Source organism: Simochromis diagramma, unplaced genomic scaffold, assembly GCF_900408965.1.
Source record: "Simochromis diagramma unplaced genomic scaffold, fSimDia1.1 OVJJ01000816.1, whole genome shotgun sequence".
Classification (NCBI taxonomy): domain Eukaryota; kingdom Metazoa; phylum Chordata; class Actinopteri; order Cichliformes; family Cichlidae; genus Simochromis; species Simochromis diagramma.
In genome coordinates this window covers 8052459-8076346 of record NW_024386908.1, presented here as the reverse complement: position 1 = coordinate 8076346, position 23888 = coordinate 8052459, and the positions used below count along the sequence as shown (strand labels likewise).

Here is a 23888-nt window from a genome sequence, read left to right as displayed (position 1 = left end):
TGAAGCAAATGGGCTACAGCACATGACCATAGTGAGTACCACTACCATCAGCTAAGAATAGGAAACTTAGCTGCAATTTCCAATGAATCACCAGCATTTCAATGGCAAAAGATTGGAAAAGACATCCTGGTCTGATGAGTCGTGATTTCTGTTGCAATATTTCAGTGGTAGAGCCAAAATTTTGTGTAAACAACATTGCCTTGTTTGAATGCTTCATGCTGGTGGTGGCAGTGTAATGGCATGGGGAAATCTGGGCACACCTTTGGTCTCTTAGTAACAACTGAGTGTTGTTTAAATGCCACAATGTACCCGAGTATTGTAGCTGACCATATCCATGCCTTTAGGACCACAGGGAATCCATCGTGTGATGGCTGCTTCCAGCATGATAACACACCATGTCACAAAGCTCAAATTATCTGAAACTGGTTTATTAAACATGACGATGAGTTCACTATACTCAAATGGCCTCCACAGTCAGATCTGGGATTTGGGAAGTGGTGGATCAGGGTATCCTAATTATGGCTGTGCAGCTGACAAATATGCAATCACGTCAATATGGATCAAAGTCAATGAGGAATGTTTCCACCACCTTTTTGAATCGATGCCATTAAGAATTCTGCCAATTCTGAAAGCAAAAGTTGTAACCAAAACAGTGTAGATATACAAGTCTACTAACTGTGGGAGAGATAATACTGACTTTTAAAGAACATATGCATTTATAACTTGGTGGTCTCGTGTTTGTAAATGTCTAATCTGAATATCTTGTTCATGTGTGATATAAAGTAGCATTGTGTCATGTCATTACTTTGGACCCACTTATGCTAAATTATTCAGAGCAGCCCACCCTGTCCTGAAAATGAAAACCTGCTAAAATGCCCAGCTGAAACGTGGGTTGATGTAAAAATGAAAAGAACCCACGAAGCTACTTCAGGTTCAAAAGGTTAAGGATTTATAAAACCCAATTATTCAAAAGTGGTTTTAAAAAAAATGCCAAGTCCTAATTTGTATTCACAACAAGCTCCTCTAATCACTGCGTTCATTAATATTCCACTGCAGCTGTCTTGTATAACATCTCCTTTACCTAAAGCTCCTGGTTGGTTTTTGGGTACCTGCAGTGGCCAAAAGGAGGGATTCCCTTTTGGGTAGCCGACGTTTGTTTTTCACGCATGGAGGGTAACAAGAACAGTTATATAACTTCAGGATGGTTCAGGTTAGATGACTCTGACTGCAGTCTCCCTATACTTCATTTGCAGTGGGATAGAGAGGAGGCGTGGGGAATTGGGAAACAGAGGAGGGAAGATGTAGGATGAAATGGGGAAAAAAAGGAAAAGGGAAGGAAGAGGAGGGGAAAAGATAGGGGGCGGTGAAGAGGATAGGGAGAATAAAAGTGGAGAATGAGAGAAAGTTGGAGAAAAAGAAGAAGAAAAGTATAAAGGAGACAACGTAAAGGGAGAGAAGGGAAAACTCGAGGACAGGAAAGGGCAAAGAAAAAACAGGAAGGAATGCAGAAGGAGGATGAAATGCAAGTATTTACACAGTGTGGAAATATGATGAAGAAATGGAAAAGTAAACAGAAAAAGTAAAAGAGTGAGTGATTTCAAAGAAGACCAGCAAACTCACCACTTAGAAAACTGAACCATATCCTCTGAGTACTGACCGACACGGGGTTTGCGTTTCAAGTTAGTGGTGATTCCGATTACAAGCAACAGTCAAAACAGGATGTCTGCCATCACCTGTTGGTTCAACATCACCAGCATGTGACCGGAATGTTTTCACCTGCAGTCAGCAATCCCTGTGAGACATGATCCGGTGTGTCACAGGAGCAGGGCTATGTTTAGGATTTTGGCTCCATGTCCTCTAAAGCAGCAATCACTGTAGATGTAACTCAGTATTGTCACGTGCTTATATCTGTACACTGTACTTAGTGCCAGATTAATGGCCTTTTGTAGTATAGTTGTACAAACAATTGTAGCTCCAAAGTGCAAAACAACAAAACCAAAAACCAAACAAAAAACAGAAAACATGACATTTTGCACAACACAATATTAAAATACCCAACAAACATGTTTGCTGGGCTAATTTTCCCTCCCATAACAACAATTATTTGCGGCTTGGTTGGTCTTGGACTAAAAATGAACACCATTATCTGAAGCCAAGAGCCCGCTGAAGTTTATGCTGCACTGATGTTTCAAATATTTTATCCATACATTATACTCACTACTAATTATGAGGTATCTTTGTGATGCACCTCCAGAATTTACAGATGCATCTTGCTAAGCAGACATGCTAGCATTGGCAGCTAACATAGCTTTCCATTGACAGCCCCAAAATGGCTATGTTCGTCTTTAATAAACTCACCAGCCACTTCATTAGGTACACACATTTACCTGTTCATCAACTCAAATATTTAATGAGCCAGTCACATGGTAGAAACTCCATGGCATGTAGACATGGTCAAGACAGCCTGGTGAAGATCAAACTGAGGACTAGAATGTGGAAAAAGTGACTTTGAATGCAGTAAGGCTGTCGCTGCCAGACTGGCTTGAATGAATTTCATATTTTACTGCAAATCTTCCCGGGTTTTATCCACAAGATCATCTCTCTGGTTTACAGGAAAATGATTTAAAAAGAGAAAGGATCCGTGAGTCAAATAATCACTACAAATCACACCAATATATTTAAAAATCTCATAAGTAGTAAAGTCTTTCAATATGCCCTATGAAGCTAGCTACAACAAACCATAAAATGTGGTTCAAGTAATACAAGGTCATATGTGAGGTGATGATTAACCATGTCTCAGAGTAGTAAACCGGAGAAGGACCCAGATTCTTAAAATCAAAATCAACCAAAATTATATATATATATATTTATAAGAACATGTAATGCTTTTGATGCCGGCATGTTTGAACTCATATGTAAATGTGAGGAATGTGACAAGTTATAATGATTAAGACTTTGAAATCTGACTCCGAGCAGAGATTTTCTGAGGATGACCGCTGCAACAACAAACCCTTCCCTTTCCAGAGACAAATGCCTCTGTAACTAGTTAATGTTTTGCAGAAGCTACAGATAGCAAGAGGGGATCGTTTACTGCACATTCATTCAGAGAATGGCTACATACCCGCCTGAATGACTCACAGTTGTCATATAAACTAAGCCATGGAGTCATAAAACATTGTGAAACATTTTTCACAGGTGATGAAACATGAGGCCTTCAAGACAGGTGACTCCTGCAGATAGTTAAGAGAAACTACTGAATGCATTCCATGAGGTATTCAGATGTTTAAAATACCTGTTAACTCATTCACTGCCATTGACGTCTATAGCCGTCAATTGCAGTGAATGAGTCAATGGGTTTAACTCATTCACTGCCAATGGCTGGCAGTGAATGAGTTAAGATGTGACCAAACTGAAAAGAACACAAATCTTGAGGAAGAAGTCTCAGGCTCCAGGTACCTTTGCTTGTAGCGCCATCTGGTGACAATGGTGATAATATATGGCTGGCTAATACACACACAATAAATGATGATAATAAATTTAAACGATTTTCTAGGCTTTATAAGATGCAATAACCTTTGGATTATGTATACAAACTCTATGCCCACCTATTTATCACAAATCAACCAATCACATGGCAGTAATTCAGTTAATTTAGACATGACATAACTGCTAAAAATGCACATCAGAATGAGGAAGAAAGGTCATGTGTCCTGGTGTGAGAATTTCAGAAACCAGTTGTCTTAAACTTGGACGTTGCTCACAGGGTTTCTGACTCAGTATTTTTGGGTGTGCCCACAGCGAAAAGGTTTTGTGGATGTGCATACTTCTCCACCCCGAGTTATGAGTAAAGAGTTCACTTTGTGTGACTCAGCATGGTTAAATCTGTGGTTGTCTCCCTCCGCTGGACATGAATGGTCCTACTGCTTGCAAAAAATACGAAATGTCTTAAGGATGGAGTATTTAATACGTTGTTCAAAAATTAGCACTCGGTCATCAGAGTATACCTCAAACTTAAAGGGCGTCCAGTTATGAAGCAAAAACCAGTGTGAATCAGTTTCACCTACTGTGGTCCAAAGGAAAGTGACAACATGTGCAGTGGAGAGGCAAGAAAAGCCAGCTACCAGAAAGGGGATTGTTTTACAGGTGTTGGCCACAGATCATTGCTTTCCCTTTATTCTAATGAATTTTTCTCTAGTTTTGTTTTTTCTCAGTGTGCTTGTCACCCGTCAGGGGCCATCCGTGTGTGTTGTCACAAGGTTTGCTGTGTCTCCTGGCAGCAGGGCTGGTAACAAAGTTCCCACACGTGGGACTAATAAAGGTTATCTTATCTTAACATGAAAAACTCATAAGCCTTGAGCTCGTTTTGTGTTTTTTTAGAGTGTAGAATAAATCTTAGCTGTAAGCTTTCAGCTCTGGAAACATCCATCCATCCACACATTAAACAAAGACTCCTCTTACTTACTCAACTCAGTTTATTACCAGAGTGTTTGAAGAGCCATGTATGCAAATGCACTGAAATTACTGACAGAACTTTTTTTTTTTTTTTTAATTCATCACATGGGGAATTGATTATTCACTTTGAGCTCAGTATGTTGATCAATATATTTCAAAAATCCAGTGACTGTTTTTTTTCCTTTAGATTACCATCAAGTCCCTCAGGGAAACAATAAATTAACCAGGTTTTAAGCCGTGCTCCATCTTCCAGGCTTCCGCAAATATAGCAGTTAGAGTTAATATTTCTGGACACCATCAAATCTAAGCAAAGCCTGTGATAATCCAAGAAAAAAAAAAATAAAAAATGAAAAGCTACAAACAGGTTTCGGTCAGTCCTCTCTCAGATGAGCCACAATGAAGCAACATGAAGGGTACAGGCAATGTAGCAGTGAGCCTTTAACGTTATTTGATCTCTTTTAAAAGGAAAGTTTCTATATTTTCTGAAGTGTTCATCAAATTGAATCACACCCTGTGGGATTATCGTACAGTGTGCGTGACATCCATTCTCTTTAGCCAATCAAAAATCCTTTTGAAGTTGAACACGTTTTATTTGTAACACCGCTCTTCCTGCTTCCACAGTGACCAAATTTACCCACGGGAACTGATTAAATGTAAAAGCAGAAAACTCTGAAAACAACCTTGTAATCAATGGCAAGAACTGCAACTTCCCCCTTAAAGAAAACACCCCCTTCACCTCTGGCGTCTAGTTTGAACCGTCCTGTTATCAGCTTGGTTATGATACATGAAGTAACACTGAAAATAAAATCGAAAACAGGCAACAGATACAGCATGGACAGATAGTTAAAAATGAACATAAAACCAACAAGTTAACTTCCTACACTTAAAAAGCTGACGTCATTTTCAACACACGCTACTCTGCTATGATATTTACAGTTTCTTTCAACACTGACCATCATCTGCCTCCCTTAATGTGTTGGGAATGACTTTTTAAGGCTGTGGAAGTACTCCGCCCACCCTCCCCAAACTAAACAAGTTCTGAAAACTGAGAAGGGAAAAAAATGAATAAAAGAAAGATTGAATCAAGTTTCTGAGACTTGTTGAAGCTTTCGGACAACAGGCTTACAACCAATCAGCAGCACTTGGATTACTGCAGGAATCCCCATTCAATGGATTCTAATCAGAACATTTGTGTCATCTTTTCTACACGTCTGACTCCAATGGTAAGGTGTGAATGAATACACAAAACCTGCAGGATAATAGGCACTGACTAAATTCTTTAAAACATGAGCTGTGGCTGTGAAGGAATATGTATTCCCCATTAGCAAACCCGGCACTTACATTAGGGGCAGCTTTTATAAAAGTTTGAGGAAGCATTTCCTGTGTGAAATCCTTCAGATTCACCCCTGCTGTGCATTTAAACTGCTGTTTTTGCTTTTCCCCCCTTCCAATTGTTTTGGGTCCCCCCCCCTCTAAATCAAAGTTTTGGGAACCTACGTTATTAATAGTTTGTGTCATTTACTATTTCTACCGGTGCAGTGCTGAATTAACACATAAAGACATACAGATGTGTTGACAAATAATGCATGTGTTAAAAGAACGACAGCTTTAATGCATGTACACTTTGCAAACGTACCAGTATGTGCCTGGTTAAAGACAACACATTGTATTGTGAGTTTTAAGACTGTAATGGGGAGGGTCTCATTCTCTGTCCATGCATTTAAATAGCAACACAGGGGAAAGAAAACAAACAAACAAAAAAAAGAAAAAAAAAAAAAGAAAAGAAAGAAAAAAAGGCTAACACACATTTAACACGTCTTAACATATGTCACCCAGAGGTCTGCTGCTCATGTCATTTCTTTCAGATAGATTTGGACTTATAATATTTTTTTTCTCTTTTTTTTGTGTCCGTTAAATTCAAATGACAGAATAGGAGTATATTTTGTGGATCACATTCAGACGCCTCGATTCTCTTCTTCTATACTTCACTGTTGCCTGCGTAGAGCCTGGTCCATGTTCGGGCTGAGGAGGAAACAAAACAAGAGGGTTTTGTTTGGTATGAGGGCCATCAGCTGAGTAAATAACAGTAAATAAGTAAAGTGCTGCAAGGTCCCAGAACAGGCAGCAAAAGCACCTGAGAGGTCACAGGACTTCCAAATACAACATTTTAATATTTAGGCTTTTCATTTCTGTGTTGCTTGTTTTTGATGCTTTACATACTTTAAACTTTATTATGTTTAGAGTTTGGATTGTAGATAGAGGAAAACAAGAACATCATGTTGAGCCACGCGAAGCTGATTTCACACAAATAACTATTGATATCCTAAAACAAAACCAAAAAAGGCTTCTGATCTCATTATGTGTTTCTGCTTTTACAGTCAAACCACAAGCAGAATATTTAAATGATGTATTGGTTTGGTTAGTCACAAAGATTTCCATGGAAACTGGCAGAGAAACCCTGTTTTTACAGCCCATCTCAGACTGCCTTTAACAACACGTAAGAATTTGTTTCATGATTGACTGATGCGCATACACGCATGCATTTTATTATCTCTCTTATTTAGCGGGTTTCAACTGATACCATCAAGTGAGTCACGACCGAGGAATTTCATTGTCATTGTACACTCAGAAGTGGCATATCAGCCGAGACAAACCAATCAACTTCTTTTACTAGACTCTCCAACAAGATCATTAGGTGCAGACCTCCATGAGCATCAACTTATTTTCTTAAGCTGACAAAATATATGCTTCACAAAATGTTGGGAGAATAACAAATATATGCAGCTCTCACGTGCGCCATCTGCCAAGCAAACTTGAGAACTGTTACTATCACCTGGCTTTATTTACAGTAGGTCAGCGAGCTGACCCCTCCTACAAAGTCACCAACAGGTTTGTTGTTTTGTTTTCTGGTTGCTATTCTTCTCCTCCCAGGAAATGAACCATAAAGAAAACCATCATCTCAGCTTTGGCTAATTTGCAGCTATTTGTAAAGTGGCTGACAGTTAAGGTCAAGACCTGAGCTGTTGTTTGTTACCATCTGTCACAGCACTTCTCACACTGAAACCTGTGACCACCTGTGGCAGCAGAAATACAGTTTAACAAAGCCCATCCCGAGTGATCTAATAGAAAAAAATAAATCTTCTCCTCACCTGTCTCAATGGCTTGGCTTTCATTTTTCTTCCACTGCTCTGCAACATCATTTGCCAGTGGATCATCTGGATTGGGAGCACTTAATAATGCCTGGATAGATAGCAACACTGTACGGATCTGCAGGGCTGGAGACCACTTGTCTGTGGGAAGATCAGGAAAAAGAGGAACAGGCTGGTGGGTTTAATGGGAAAAGAAACAAATCTGAGGGCAAACCTATTGTCAACAACTTGCTAGTGGCAGAAAAGGAAAGCAGTCAATATCAGGGCTCAGCTGATCAGAAAGGCAAGGTAAAGAAAAAAAACCATATGAGGGAGTAGCAGTCCTTTAGTGCTGATCAGTTTGCTAAACAATCTCTTCTATTTTCCACATTCCCTTCTAAACATATATGCAAACACAGCTGCATGATACATTTTATATACCAATTTGCTTTCCATTACCACATAATATCAAGATAATAAAAATTAAATCCATGATTCTATCATAAGTATAATAATGCTTATGTGCTCAAATAAATTATAAATACATTTGTTTGCTCAACAGAAAATGCAGAGACTTTGGGATTGTCATCATCTACGCTGCATATGATCGTTAAAATAATCGAAAGAAATCAGTGAACACAAGGCACGAGAGAACTGAAACAGACTTGATTCTGCAGCAGAAATCAGTGCACGGGCTCAGGAACAACCACTGAACAAAGTTTGTCTCTGCACTCATAAAATAAAGAGAAAACTCAGCTGCTTAAAGAAAAAGTATTTAGAAGCAAGCTGTCGAATGGCAGCTTTCTTCCTGTGGACCTGAATTGTGAAATTTTATTGCATTTTTTAAATCAAATACACCTCTAAAGAGGAAACACCTCGCTTGTCATCAGAAAAGCTGATGCAAAACAAAGGCTTTGTCTCCAATTATTTAAAATGTGTTACAGATATAAAACTTAAAATGAGCCTTAAAAAAAAAAAAAAATCTGATATATTGTCTTTGCAACAATTTCACTTAAAATAGTTTAATCATAATGAAATCATCACATAAAATATGGCTGTACAGTGTTCCAATCTAATGTTATCTATCCCATCCCCCAAATCCTGATCTAGAACACATGTCATGAATTAATCTTCCTTTTTCTTACAAATACAATTTAAAAACTCATATTTTGACATTAACAATAAATCAGTTCAGTATAACATGAAAATGGTTCGTATTATTTCCACGCCCTACTGAATGTAATCACCTAACTTCATTCTTCTTTCAGACGATGAGTTCTTTATATAAAACCGAAGGCATACTTTTCTCTACAACAGGCTTTAACATGTCGGATGTTCACTGCCTGCTCATTGCAAAAACAGAACAATGCCAATGCAAGTAAGTGTTTTCCTAAAGCATTATTATTATCTCTCTTATTCAGTGGGTTTCCACACATTTGTACTTGGAATTGCAAGTAAATGAACTTGTGACTGCTATAAAGGCATAAAAGCCATAAGCTTTAACAGTTTGATGCTCCTCACTTTTACAAAGCAATAAGAAAAAAGCTGCAATCAAGTCCTGCAGAATGCTGTCAGTGTTGTTTCACACCAACATCAACCAGAAAAAGAAAACAGGATGTAAATATTTAAAAAAAAAACAATCATGTAGATTATTTTTATCTCACGGTTTTCTTACCTTTCAAAATGTCTAAACATATTCTTCCCAGTTTGTCAACATTGGGGTGATAGATTTTGGTCATGAATCGCACTTTGGGAGCTGCCATGGGATACTCTTCTGGAAGAAATAGTTCAAGTTTAAATGTGCCTCCTTCAAAGGGAGAATCTTGAGGCCCTGCAATGAACACATGGAAGTAGCGTGCATTCCCTTCATCAGGCGTAGCAGTGATCCCTGGAACAGGCTCTGCCATCAACCGCTGCGTTTCCTGAGCAAGGTCATAGTGAGAAACACAGTTGTTGACATTTTGAATTTAAAAAGGAAGAAAAAGTGTTGCATGAAGAACTGTAGGAGGGTGTCAACAACAGACTTTTAAGTGCATAATGGTTCATAATACACAATTTCACCCCGCTTAGTCACACAAATACTTTCCACTTTACCCTATATATAGACAAGAAAACATTTCCACAAGTTATTTAAAATGGAAACTAAAGGCAGTCAAGTGTCCGTGCAGTGCCTCGCACTGACAAATAATTCAGTGGCTCCACTTTATTTTAATCTAAAATATTTTTTGAAATTCAACCAATCATTTCACAATACCTAAAACAAGCCTTCTCTCTCCATTGCCTCCTTAATTTCTTGTAGTCTTTTTTCCCTTCCTCACATTGTACTTCTGTTCGTGCTTTAGAGAACTGGTTCTTATCTTTAATATGGAAATATTTTTGTGGCCGAGTACAAACATTTTTTTAAGCAAAAAATACAGTTGCAATAAAGAGTATGTGAGCCAAAAACTGTGGTTTCAGACTGCTCTAAACAAAACTGCAGTTCAAACCTTCCGTTTACGAGGGGCAGCCAATCAGAATCACATTAGCTTAAAGGGAGCTCTTCAAATAGCTTTTCTTGCTAAAACTCTGAGACATCAACAAACAAACAAACAAATTAGCCAATAAATAATCGCTGTTTAAAGAAGCAACCAGTTATCAGATTGACTGCAGATTTTTTTTGCCTGTCAGTCTGAATAAATTTGTCCAGATTACTTTTAGAAACTGTTTCAGTGCAAGGATTGTTCCACTTTACTGGGTGTATTAACAGTGTATCTGCTAAAGAGTTTTACCGCAATGAACACTGCGAAAATGAACAAGGAGGAAGTAGACTATCTATTTAAGATTTCTGCATTCGCTTGAGCAGGTGCACCAAAACATCTGCAATAAACAGGAAGGAAACTGATTCACTCTTAGAATTAGAAAAAACAAAAACGTTTCTTTGCTGTGAATGTAAAGCAAAATGCCACAGGTTTATAAACAGAAGCTGATTCCGGTTTTCCCACTTTGCCTACGGTCGTGTTACTGGTTGTGAAAACCTGTTAAACCTGAGGAAGAGCTGCTAGACGTAGCGGAAAAGGCTGATCGCGCCCACTGCCGGGCCTGGCCCAGCGAAGCTGCGGTGAGGCTAAGGGAGGAGACCGCAGCCCTTAAGGCCTTGCATTTCTGTTTTAGTTCCATATATTTTAATACAAAAACTAAACAAAAGATGACATGGTGACATGCTCGCGTAGTTGGGCTCGAACATATGTTTCGTGAGCACAAGGGCAGCGCTTCACATCAGCATCAGACATGTGTACGAATCGGCAACGCTAAAACTGCTAGCCTAGCTCACTTAGCAAATCCATTCATAGGGCGACTGGGACAAATTTCTACAATCAGTCGAGTCATACTGAAAATGTAAGAAAGCAATAACTTTAACATTGCAAATTAAGCGAGTTAAGAACTCTTCACGTATAAAAAATTCAACCACCGTCACAGCAGAATTCACTAAACGGAAGTGGCAAACAAAACACAGACAAGCGAGCTAGCTCGACAGGAGCTAAATGTGCTAGCCTTGCTAACGCCAGGCTACACGCGAGATGACTGCACGTCTATGTCCATATTGGCACTGAATAACCGCTATAAAAGACATTCAACGGCTCATTATGATATATACATATTGTCCGATGACAGGAGTACCTTTACAATCCTACGAGGCAGACCGGCCATCTTGTGTTAGCTATTATATTTTTAGCCGTTGACTCGCCTTCTCTTCAGGTTGGATTGACTGAGCTGCTGGGGCGGGGACAGATAACTCACGCTTCCGGTGGCTTCAGATGACGTAGACAAGTATGCTGATGTCTAAAGACTTCCATCTAAAATATAAATGCTGCAATACTAAATAAATGAACAAATAAAACATATGAATCTGAAATTTTAGTTAAATGTTTTCAAAGGGTTCTGAATATATATATCTTTTTAATGCTGCTATTACTATTTTAAGAAGACAAAATAAAAGGGCCATTCTACAATTGCAGGAAAATTTCTGTCACACCCCAGAATTTGAAAACAGTCTATGCACAAAATACTAAAACTTTAATTTGTTGTGTAAATCACAGCTGCTCTTGTTAAATAAGTGGTTCACACATATGGTTTAAAATACATAACAGCCTTGGAGACTTCCCCAAATCCCAATTTGTCCCAACGTCTTAACAGCCAAACTGGTTGTCAAGTATAAGATTTTTTAAAAGTTATGAATCAGCTTTCTTTATTTTATGAATGCATGTATCTTGTAATTGTTGAACGACATAACAAAGAAAAAGTGACATATCAAGTCACATGCACACATCACGAGTAGACCAAAGGGCAGTCCACTTTATTATCTTTTCTGACTGCATTGCGTGTATTACCTTAACTAGTGCAACCCTATTGCCATATTACCAAAGGAAGCTAAATGAATTTCAAAGATTTCTTCCTTTATTTGTATAACGACATTCATCTTTGACTTTCACAGTCCATTTCACTCCACAGCTTGCATCTTTTCATGAGAAAACATTAATGCTAGCACAGATTTGCAACCTTGTTACTTATACTTGTTTCCACGCAAACTGCCATAGAGTTCATCTACCAACTGGAAGATAGATGGTTTGATTCTCAGCTCCTCTAGTCTGCCTGTCAAAGAATTTTAGGCACTAAATCCTGAGTTGCCTTGATGCATCTTTTGGAATCTAAGTGTATGGACAGCAGGCTAAAAAAGGTGGAGAATTCAGCTCTGTGGAGTGGGCTTCTTCTATGTTACACTCAACAAGATTGCAAAACCAAGATGTTGTTAAAAAGCCTTAAAAATCAATAGAGACATTTTTCACCCTGGACACTCTATGTTTGACCTGTTGCCCAACAGACTGAAGAACGGTTTTTATCCAAGTGACACATCATAGCCACAGATCTACCAAATGCGGGTCAGATGTGAGGTGCATTATGACATTTGCGTTAAAACTGACACACTCATCACTTGCCACAACCCACTTCAAGCGGGTGACATTCAGGCCACAGTTCACCCACAAAATACATCCTAAAGAGAATGAACTTTTCCCCTCTTCTTCTGCTGCTGTGTTGTACAGGTAGTTGTGCTTTGAAAGTGATTCACTTTCCCCACACACGTTGTCCTTTATGCTAACAGTTAGGTAGCAGAAGTAGTGTCTCTTTAATGGGCTCCTATATTTTTCAGCATAGCTGTTCAGCGTACCTCTTTAATGAGAACTAAATGTCTGCTGAGCACAAATATAGTAAATTTAATTTTCATTCATTATGTTTACATTGCTACAACACTCTTTGGTTGCTAGGCAACACGTTGACATCATAAATCGTTATTCATAATTAAAGTTTCAGGGATATGAACTAGATGCTACCATCATGAAATGAAAATGATACGACACCTTTATAAAAGGTGTTTACATGTGCATAAAGGAGGTTGGTAGGTGGCTGCTAGCCAACATAATGACATCACAATATCTGATATGGATCTGTACACCTGCACACCTGGAAACTCTGAAGACACACGTGTGTGACTTGCCAGGCTACTTGAGAACCCCTGCTTTATATCATCAGTCTAAAGAAAATTCTACTGCAACTGTGATGTCCAGTGTAGTGGCTGCATAAAAAAAATAGTAACTACTAACTTATTATTTAACAGTTTATTTAACATTATAGTGACAACAGAAGGATATCATTTGCTGTTTGGTAGCTATCTGTCCTTCGGTGGGTCCTTATTTATGCGTCGCCTTCGATACCTGTGAACAACAAAACAGAGGACGATCAATACAGAACAACAAGTACAGACGCATTTTTAAAGAGAGAGCACATTTTCTTTCAGCTCTTTTACAGTTTCACAATCATCCAATGAATAAAAACAACAGAAGGAGCGACAGAGTCTCCTCATCAAAGTTGGCAACTCATCTAAATCTGCTGTGCTAACACTGTTAAATCAGCAAACCAGACGAAACAAGGTTGAGTAACCCACTTTCAAGGGAAATTTCTTCAATATGTTATTTCTGACCTCCAGCTTGCCAGTAAATATGGTGATGAAAAGCTTAAGACCACTTGAAAAATTACAAACAAACATGGTTGGATCTTAACAAGGTTCCAGGTAGAGCTTCCACATGCAACAAGAAGAAATGACAGTGAGACAAAACCTTTTTTTGAGCATGCAAAAAAACAAAAGACCTGTAATCACCCCAAAACAGAAAACCCAAACTCAGTAATAAGTAGCTCCACCGTTATTGCTGATCACTTAAAACATTTTTCAAGTGGTCTTAAGCTTTGATCGGGACTGTGCAATACCAATAATACCTGTAACATAGATATATCCAGATAAACAATTTTCTATACATAATTCATCTTGTTGATCCAAATGTAAACTTTGGAGGAATAAATCAACAATAAATTACTAAAGGGAGACCAGATGAAGAACATCGGGGCAAATCTCCCACCAACCTTTTCATCACAGACCTTTGCCTATGTGTGTGCTACTTGTGTACTTACTGTCCAATTGGATAAAAGCGGTGTTTTGTAGTGAAGAACATCTTGCTCAGCTCTTCTATTGTGGGGCCGTTGTCCTTGAGCACCTCCTTGCTGAGGTGGGCCTTTAAAACCTGGTCGTGCGTCTCGACCTGGTTGGCCATTGGGTCTGGTCTTTCTATAGGCTGCAAAGATTAATTTCCCGTTTTGTAAATACACAGTGTTTTATTGCAATCCTGAAGCTTTTTCACTTGTTGTGCACAGAACAGTTACATCATTTCTAATGGCTGTAAGTCTGATACTTCAAGTTTATTTGTTATAAAATAATAACAGGTCTAAAACTATACCCAGAATACTTCTGAAACCTACACAGTAGTGCCTTACCTGGGTAAGCTCATAGGGAATGTCCACAGTGGGATGGTAGCACACTATGGTTTTTCCATCTGAGGTCACACCCATTTCCACATTACTAAAGCCAAAAATTTGAAAGATTAGGATCTATGTCAAACTTAAGTACTTAAGTAGTTGTCACATTTTTTTTTAAAAACTTCATTAATTATTCCAACAACACAACTACAAAAATGTTACATATTTCTGCAGCTACAGTGCTTTGCAAAAGTCTTGAAGTAACAAATTCTTTATATTTTGCTAGTTAAATGGGAAATATGTACACCAGTTTTAAGTTTATACAATTCTAATGGGCTTGAAAGTCATTATTTTGTATGAACACCTTTATTCTTCAACACAGCCTGAACTCACTTAGGCAGCTTTCTTGTAATTTCTTTAATTATTCTTCAGGAATAGTTCTCCAGGCTTCTTGAAGGAAATTCAAAGCTCTTTTTTGGATATTGGCTGCTTTTCTTCCACTAGCTGTTAAAATGATCCCACACTGCTTCAATAATGTTGAGGTCTGGGCTCTGGGGAGGCCAATCCATGACTGATGGTGTTCCATTGTGTGTTTTGCCATACTTTTTCTGCACTGGCAGTGTGTTTGGGATCATTGTCATGCTGAAAAGTCAAGCCGTTGTCTATCAGACTCCTTCCTGATAGTATTATGTGATAAGCCAAAACATTATGACGCTTTTCTGAGTTTGTTTGTTCTATTTTGAGAAGATCCCCAACACCCCCAAACAACGACAGACCCTCCACAGTGGCTGTTGTACTTCTCTCCTGACCTCCTCTGCACATATTGATGATGATTTGAACCAAAGATTTAAAATTTAATTCATCATTCCATAAAACCTGATGCCACAAATCTTCAGTCCAGTTTTTTTGTAATTTGGCATACTTCAGCCTTTTCTCTTCCTTAAGAATGAACTGAACTTCCACTGAAACCATTTCTGATGAGGCACTGGTGAACAGTAGATGGATCGACCGAGGCATGCCGTGTCAAGTCTTTGCTGGATTTTTTTCTCCACTTGTTCAGTTTCCTTCGATCTTTTAAGGATACACTTCATCCCTTGAGTTGGTTGTCTTTATAAGGAATTTATGTTTCCTTATGTCATGCATAAGAAAGGGAGTGAATTTACTGTGAAAAAGGCACCAATGACCAAAGAAAAACTTTCAAAGTTCTTCAGAAAGAAGGAGAACTACCAATTGAGGCCTCTTTAAAAATTACAACACATTACATCTGGCTGCTTGGAGTCAAAATTCAAAGTAATGAAATAAATTGTTGCTCAAGACTTTTGGACAATACAACACGCAGTGCTAATTCTAATCCACAAGGTAAGCTAACTACTTTCGTCTTTGTTCATCTCATCTTAATTTGACAAATACAAACCATTCAGGTCCATCAAGAGAAGTAGTACCAACACTGGACTTCTGGCGAGCTGGGACCAAACAAGCTGCAGCAGGAAAACAAACACAACCAACACAGATGTAACACAAGTCCAGACAACTAATGACACAAATGGACACGGTTCAACTTCTTAGCAATAAATGAAACTCTGAAAGCTTAGAGACCATAACACAAGGATGGAGGCAGCAGCAGGAACTACTAAACACAGATACTAGACATGATGCTGCTACTGTGCCCAACATGTGGTACGTTTACAGTCACTAGGAAACGTGTAAACTTGTAATATATTAAATTATTCGTAGCGAGATTTTGTTTGTTTGTTTGTACAGACACACTGTGCTTTGGACAGTGAAGTCAGACTCGCCACCTAAACTGTCAAGGTTAGCCCGTTAGCTTTCACCGCTACCATCGCTGTTAACCATTAAATCTGTAAACTCGCGTACACTCACATGACCGCCAACAATGACAAATAAAGCATAAAACTTACTTTGTACACACGATAACCGAGTGCGACCGGAGAGTTGCGTTAGGAGACTGGTTAGTCTGCACAAACGACCCGACGCCATGCTTAATTATTTTGTATGTGCAACACTGTAATATTTCCGTCTCTGCTTTCTGACTCTGCTTCAATAGTTCCGCTGCTACACCCATCTCCTTCAATATTTCTACTCTGGCTTTATTTGTAACTCCTGCATTTCACTTCAAATTTCTTTGACATCGAACATGTTTGGATTATTTCAAAATCTCCAAAATGAACTGAACTTCATGCTATTACATAAAATATTTTTAAATATCTTAGAAATGTTTTTTTTAAAATAAAATACAATTGAACCCTGGGATCCCCACAAATACTCACAGTTCAAATTCCCAGTGCGCACATGCATCATGTAGTACTTGTGATACCTTTATTTTCTATGTTTTTCTTTAATATGATTTAAAAACATTGATTGCTCATAGTCTGTTACTACTCAGCCCTGCTGGTGACTAACAGTAAACTGAAACATTTATGAATTCTTACATTTCATACTTTACATTATAGGTGGTTATTTTTCCATATATTCTTAGTATTAGGTCCAGTTTTTAAATGCACTACATTTTAGCACAAAACACCAAAAGAAAGTCTTTTACTTTTTTTTTTTTTAAAGATTATAGGCTAATAATGTACAGTACAACCACATAAATATTTAAACACCGCACATCCATACACATCCTTAATACATCCATCTAGTGGTTCATAAGTGGTTTGAAAACCAAAGAACAAAATCAACACAAATCTAATGAACTGTGTTTATTTCTTGAATATATGAAAGTTGGATGAGTCCATTAATTATTTATTTTTACACTTGAGCCAAATCAAATAACTGTACAGACTTTCCCCCCCAAAGTTTTTATCTATTAGCAGAAAAGGGTATAAAACCACTGTTCAGATCAGTGTGCATGGCTTTCTTGAGAAAGTAATCTAAGCAGCATATTACATTGGTAATGTACATAAAAAAAAACTGCCTTGATTTTAAATTTCACCCAGTCATTCAAAAATCCAAAGAAGTCCACTTATATTAATATAAGAGCAACTGTTCCTCGACTTTCCTGAACAAGTCTTTAAATGTTCTTGTCAGCGGCCTCATATGTGGAAAGAGAGAAGCTGAACTGAGCTCTTTGGTTCCTTTGAGCCTGGTTTTCAAAGGTTGGCCAGCCTCTCAGTGGAGCTTCCACAAAGAAACCTCAAGCATGGCAGCTTGATGTGTTTCCACATTAGCTCAGTTTATCCATTTTAACCAGACTGTCACTAGGAGACCTCCATGTCAGATGTGGCTGCAGTGCTGGATGCCTGTGATCCCGTACTTGCCACCAAGCGTTCTCGACTGCCAAAGACCTCGGCCACTAAAAGCAGTCACAACAACATTATAGCATCATTAACTGAAACAGCATCAAAAATAAATGTTTGCCACTTTAGATAACCACAGAACAAGTCGTGCAGTTGCTTTTGGAACTAACTTCACATGATTTACAAATGATTTAACTTTACCTGCTGCAACATCACTTATATCCCAAACTCGCAGACCTTCCTTCTGTCCCCCAAAGGCATAGATGAAGGGCAGGTCGGGGCAACATGACCCGCAAAACAGCACACCCTGATCACAGGTTACAAAGTCAGGTTAAACATCTTTTAACAACCACTTTTTATACACATGGAAAAATAATCCACAACACACCACAAACTTACCATTTTCATATCCCGCGAGTGCACCAGGTTGGGTTTGTTGCCTAAAATGTCCCAAATCTTAACATGTTTGTCAGCTGAAGAGGTGACCATGCATCCTTTAATCTGGCTGCTGAGGGCCAACCCTGCAGGAATTCAAAGGGGGTTAGGCGTGGTTTCTATAGCACAGTCATTACTGTATCTTTTCAAGAACACAAGGAAAGGAAGGCTCCACTTGGTTGGGCTAAATCACAGAGCCTCAGTGTTACCCAACTGTCTTCATGATTTCCTCCAGAAAGGAAGTGGTTTTGAGATGATGATGGAAAAAAGCCAACCACGAGTTTTCCCACATTTCTCTGGTATGTATGAATAATGTCAAGGAATGCTTTCATATGTTCCCAAATGACTCATTTCCAAGAAAAAAAAAAAAGCCTCTTACAAAAGAAAAGCTTATCTAGAGTTTAAACTGAAAAAAGGGACTGAACACACACACACCTGACACTTCTTCATCGTGTGCCCTCAGTGTGAACACCGGTTTATCTGAGCGTGCATCGAGGCAGTAGACAAAACCATCCTCTGTACTCGCCTGAAAAATAAGAAAAAAAAAAAACAAAAACCCACACGTAAATCACACAGCTTATGAAGAACTGACAAAATCAACAGAATGAGATACGCAAAGTCATTTGCACAATGACCACACACCAGCTGGAGTCACAGCTGCTCAGCCGGGTTTTAAAAGGAATGTGATTTAATGCGGTTAAGCTTTGATGCTTTTGTATAATTTTGTTTTTCATCCTCTGATGAAAAATCAAAAAACTGAGCAGAAAAAAAAAAATCTGTAATTTATTGTCTGGTGAAAACAATGCGACTGAAACAAAAGTGGTTTCCCTAGCATAAACCACATCTCCACATGTGATTATGCTGGTCGAGCTCTGAAAATGACCTGGACGTCAGCCAAAAACATCAATGTGAAGCACCAGTGCTGGGAGAAGGCGTAACAGATGGGTCATTCTGTGTCAGCTGAACAAATGCTTCCCAAGCATACATTTACATTTCCCTGAAAAATTCCAAGGGAGTGACACAGTTCTTAATAGGGAAAATGCCAAATTTATCTCTCTACTGTTATGTCATGTTATGTTATGTCATAGCATAGCAATATTCCAAGTCAGCACCTTTTCAGGCCCAGGCAAAAGCTTCAACTTTGATGTGAGAGTCATTGTTACAGTTAAAAACAATTTGTATGTAAAGAAAATTTAAATAAACTGTTTTACAAACAGTGGCGATGACACTTTGCATATTCAGACATGCCCCCCAAAATTAAACAAATGACATTTAATATGAGCACTGGCACTTTTATGGGAGCTGAGAATAGCACTTGTTTCTTAGAAAACTTGGGATGCTCTGTAAATTGAAATGCATTTTACTGTGTTCTGCACAGCTTGTCTACTAAAGAATCCTGGAGGATGTTTTAAGGACTCACCAGGAAATTGCAGGGTGAAAAGTGGTTCCAGACCAAACGTTCCACTTGTCCACTGAACCTCCACGTCCGATAGCTGCTGTCTGGACTCCGACAATCATAAAGTACAGCTGTCCTGTAAAGAGAACACGTTAAGCCTCCAAACTTTTGTCAATCCAAAATTTTCCTATAAAATCTGGTGGTGAGGAGAACAAATGACACGAACTTGTCGTAAGATCCCGATAGCAAAGTCTGGGCTTCAAACGGGTGGAATGTTAACGTCTGGACCTGAAAGACAAACATGTTTGTTACCCAGCAGCTCAATGCTGTAATTTCTGGGAATGCAACACTCAATATAAACTGTGAATTGTATTTTTATTTCTCATTGAATACCTTATCAGTGTGTCTGCGCAGGGTTGTGGCTGGCTTGCCTTGAGACATATCCCACAAGATAACAGTTTCATCTGCAGAACCGCTAGCCAACACGTTCCTAAGAAAGAGGGGACTGTGTTTCAGGAAAGACCCACTGATGTACAGATACGTACAGTTATACCACATGCATCTAATATAAACAAAGTATATGCACATCTCTCAGCCTCAAGTAAAGGAATTCAAGTATCTCTGAGACTTGTTTACAAGTGGAAGGAAGAGTGGATCGTGTGATTGAAAGATGAACTGATGCAGCATGTTTAAGTCTGTTGTGGTGAAGAGAGACCAAAGTGGGAAGGCAAAGCTGTCAGCTTACTGGTTGACTTGCTTTCCTACCCTCACCTATGATAAGAAGCAGGGGGTAGAGACTGAAATAATAAAAGCTCAGATACAAGCTGAGGAAATGAGCTTCATTTGCAGGAAATCTGGGCTCTCCATTAGAGATGGGTCAATTTTCCGAGAGTAAACGGAGGCCTGTTCATCTCTGTTTAGACTCCTGGCACCGCAGCCCACATGAGAATAGGTGGTAGAAAATGGATGAATGCATATTAATGCAATCTGATACTGACCTGGCCAGCTGGTTCCAGGATAAATCCAGCACTGCATCTGTGTGCCCCTCAACAGGTTCTGCTGCTGCCCCCTGTTATTTTTAGAAGAACAGACAGAAACCGTTAATTACTAACTCAGTCTCAGCCTATATTAAACCCTTCAGAGTTTACTAAATGGACTGGCACTAATATAGTGCTTTCTACTAGAGCTGGGTATCTATTTGATTTCTATAACTGAATCGATTCAATTCAATTTTGACTCAAACAGTCAGAAATATTATAATTATGATCATTTATCAGTACATATTCATATATTTTATATGTACAAAAACAAATCTATCACTTGTGAGACTTCATTAGAGGTGCCAGCATCACAGCAGAGTAACTGAGGATAAAACACAGAAAAACATGAAGATTTTCCTGTCCTGACTTTTTATAGCAGATAACCGCCTTAAAAATATTCTGCAGTAGATCAAAAACTGAAGAAAACCACAAATCAACATATGAATATTATCTGATACTGCTAAAGTGAAGCAGAGCAAGGTTACAGCGGCCGACAGCACTGTACACAACGGTAGACTGGTGCGTAATGAGCAAATGAATAATGCAGAAAATGGAGACTTTTGATGGTAAACTGGTCTCTGAGTACACTGAGAGAGAGGGCTGTGCAGGAAGTGTGAATTTTATCTTGGTGGAAGCAAAACAGTGAAAGTAAGAGGGAATTCATGACAATGTTTTTCAAACGTGAAGCGTAGTTTTGATCTTCTTTGGCTGCTGGTTCAGTAAATTTTGGTCAGAGAGTGACGAAACCTGCAGCTTTCGAATCTGTAAGACGTCAGCTTTCACCTGATGGCGTGTCTATGTACGTGCTGTCGGGTGAACGGGGGGGATCCGCACACATTGTTTACATCTTTTTACCTGCTCTCATTTCCTTATTTAGTTGTTTGGCAGTTGTTGAAATAGTTTTGTGAGTTTTAACCTGAGATTCTGATATTTCTTGTAAAATACATTTACATTTAAAAATCAATTCAGGATTTAATGAAAGCGATAGAAATTCACACACTCTCACTCTGATGGGCATCTGAGGGTTCAATTTCTTGCTGAGAATAAAACCACTAATTAGGTTTTTACCTTTTTGCTCTTCTTTTTCTTCTTGGAGGCTTTTTTGCTCCCCAGAGAGAAGGCCGGCTCTAAACAGTCCACCACATCCAGATCCCACACGTCTATCTGAGGGGTCATGTTGCCCACAGCTGCATAGTTAGCTGCAGGGTAACACACACACACAAACAGGAGACAGTGTTTGCTAAAAGGTCCTATACAACGAAACAAGAGACTTTATCTACATTGCATTTATCATTGATGTTTTCTTACATGTTCCTTCTGCAGGATTTGGGTCAAAATTTAGCCACTCCACACACAGTGGATAGGCTGGCAGCAGAATATCGTGATGAACATAAAGGGAGTCCTCCTCTGAGTTGTAAACTGCAAAGTAACACATTTAGCTTATTTTAAGCCACAGCAGCAGTATCCAATGAACAAAATTTCCTTCTATTTGCTGAAGACAATCCTCTGTTATCTGTCCATTAGGGTCAGTAAATGAAGGCCTTTACCAAAGATTTCCAAATTGCAGCAATCCTTCTCTGCTTTGCCTGCCAGGATCAGGTTGTCAGTGGGTTTGATTTGAAAGTCCTCACGCTCATACTGGTCCTAGGAAGGAAGTTATCCAAAACAATTAACACAAATTTCTTGCACTGGAAAACAAATGAGGGGTTTTAAAGTTTATAGCAGCTCCTCAGGCACAACACAGAATGCATGCACTTATTTTTGGAGGCCACTCACTGTGTCTTTGATGGTGATGTAAGGATCCTCCTCATTAGAGCTGAACACTGTGAGTCCAGCCAGGCTGTCACCAAGATTAGCGGTCACTAAAACAGAGGCAGAGCACCAGAAGATATGGGATGAAGCGGCAAATCTACTCAAATAACCAAAGAGCACCTTGCCCCTTCCTCACCTGCGTCTTCTTCATCATATTTATCCAGGCCATACTCTGCTAGCTCATCCTCCTCCTCCTTTCCTTCTTCACGCTCATCCTGTGGCACTTCAGCAGTATCACTCTCTTCAACAGGTACACCCTCAGCATCTTCTTCTTCGTCCTCAGCTGCCAGTTCCCTGGGGGCATTCAAAGAAGTAAACAAAAAGTACATGACAGCAGGCACAGTGTGATGGGATACACGGGAGCAGTGAGCCTTTAACATACCCCAATTCTTCTTTCGCTTCAGTGATGATTCGCTGGAGCTCCTCCTGGCTCAACTCAACCTAGAGTTAAATTTTAAAAGTGGCTTTATTATTTTAAAATATATATGCCATTTGCTCGAGGTTCAATACGTGTAAAAGTTTGGGCACTGCCATGTTGACAGATTAGCCGCCGGTCGGCTAACATACTAATGTTACTTACTTTATCCGGGGTTTCCTTGGCAACGCCTCGTTTTACCCACCCGATACAAGTAATCTGGGAGCTCATTGCGGATAAACTGTGCGGTTTATGTACTCAAAACTTTATAAACTACACACTAAAAGACTATTTAACCTCAGACACGCACACTGGGGGCGTACATGTGAGTTTCACTGGGTCCTGCGACGCGTCTTGATGGCGTTGGAGGAGCGTTGAAAAATCTGCCTGATCAAAAATGTAGCAGAGAAACTTGACACACAAAGACTTCTGAATTGAGATTTCTAAGAGGAATCCCTCAAAAGCAGAATGTCAAAGTAAGCCCACTTTGAAGAAGTTTAATTATACATGTAACGCCTGAGATTTATATAACAAAAATAGTGTAATTTCAACAGTATGTTTCAGTTTTACTATTTGTTGAAGAAATTCTGCTGTAGTACACGAAAGAAATCTGTCAGCACGACTTAAATAGCAAGAAATAAATAAGCTGTAAATAAGAGTTCTCTTAAAAAAACCCACAAAAACTCTGGACCCATTGCTAACACAATTTCCATAGCAGGTAGTGAAAAAGGGAACTTTTCTGTCATTTGTGTATCAGTTACTTACTTTGGTGTAATACCAATGGCCACGTGGGAGCTATTTATCAGTAGGGAAAACTGTAAAACTTAAATGAAAAAGTAGTAAAAATTCTTAACATTTTCCAAAGCCGTCTAGTAGGCTGGATTGTCTTTGCAGGCCAGGGTCAAGCCCCCCAGCCTTATGTTTGACATCCCTGCTGGTTTTAGAGTTTATTTGGTCAGGTGACCATTAAAATTAAGGATAATTTAGACAGTGCTGTGAGGCGTTCTAAGGTAGCTGCTTCTGCTAAGTATCACTGAGAAGTTTTTGCTGAGTCTTTGATTTTTGCCTTTCTGTTGTGATTTAAAGGTGCACCCCCCTCATCTCAGTATAATG

At 39.0% G+C, this 23888-nt stretch overlaps 3 protein-coding genes across 3 annotated transcripts; all 3 read right to left on the bottom strand.

Moving 5' to 3' along the window:
• Positions 1-4454: 4454 nt before the first annotated feature.
• On the bottom strand, positions 4455-11369 carry ube2nb (ubiquitin-conjugating enzyme E2Nb). Its single transcript, XM_040035233.1, has 4 exons — positions 11238-11369; positions 9256-9502; positions 7602-7742; positions 4455-6474 (listed from the first exon to the last, which is right to left on the bottom strand). Exons 1-4 carry the CDS (start codon positions 11265-11267, stop codon positions 6431-6433), a joined length of 462 nt encoding a protein of 153 aa, XP_039891167.1. The 5' UTR covers positions 11268-11369; the 3' UTR covers positions 4455-6430.
• A 1847-nt stretch (positions 11370-13216) lies between these two features.
• mrpl42 (mitochondrial ribosomal protein L42) lies at positions 13217-16473 on the bottom strand. The gene is made up of 5 exons (XM_040035234.1): positions 16340-16473; positions 15835-15898; positions 14439-14523; positions 14079-14239; positions 13217-13327 (listed from the first exon to the last, which is right to left on the bottom strand). The coding sequence occupies exons 1-5, from the start codon at positions 16416-16418 to the stop codon at positions 13282-13284; spliced, it is 435 nt and encodes a 144-aa protein (XP_039891168.1). The 5' UTR covers positions 16419-16473; the 3' UTR covers positions 13217-13281.
• A 652-nt stretch (positions 16474-17125) lies between these two features.
• Positions 17126-23146, bottom strand: pwp1 (PWP1 homolog, endonuclein). Its single transcript, XM_040035232.1, has 15 exons — positions 22941-23146; positions 22743-22801; positions 22497-22654; positions 22325-22410; positions 22096-22192; positions 21857-21967; positions 21617-21747; positions 20507-20577; positions 19902-19998; positions 19735-19796; positions 19533-19644; positions 18548-18638; positions 18077-18198; positions 17879-17984; positions 17126-17733 (listed from the first exon to the last, which is right to left on the bottom strand). The coding sequence occupies exons 1-15, from the start codon at positions 23004-23006 to the stop codon at positions 17639-17641; spliced, it is 1464 nt and encodes a 487-aa protein (XP_039891166.1). The 5' UTR covers positions 23007-23146; the 3' UTR covers positions 17126-17638.
• Between the last annotated feature and the right edge of the window lie 742 nt (positions 23147-23888).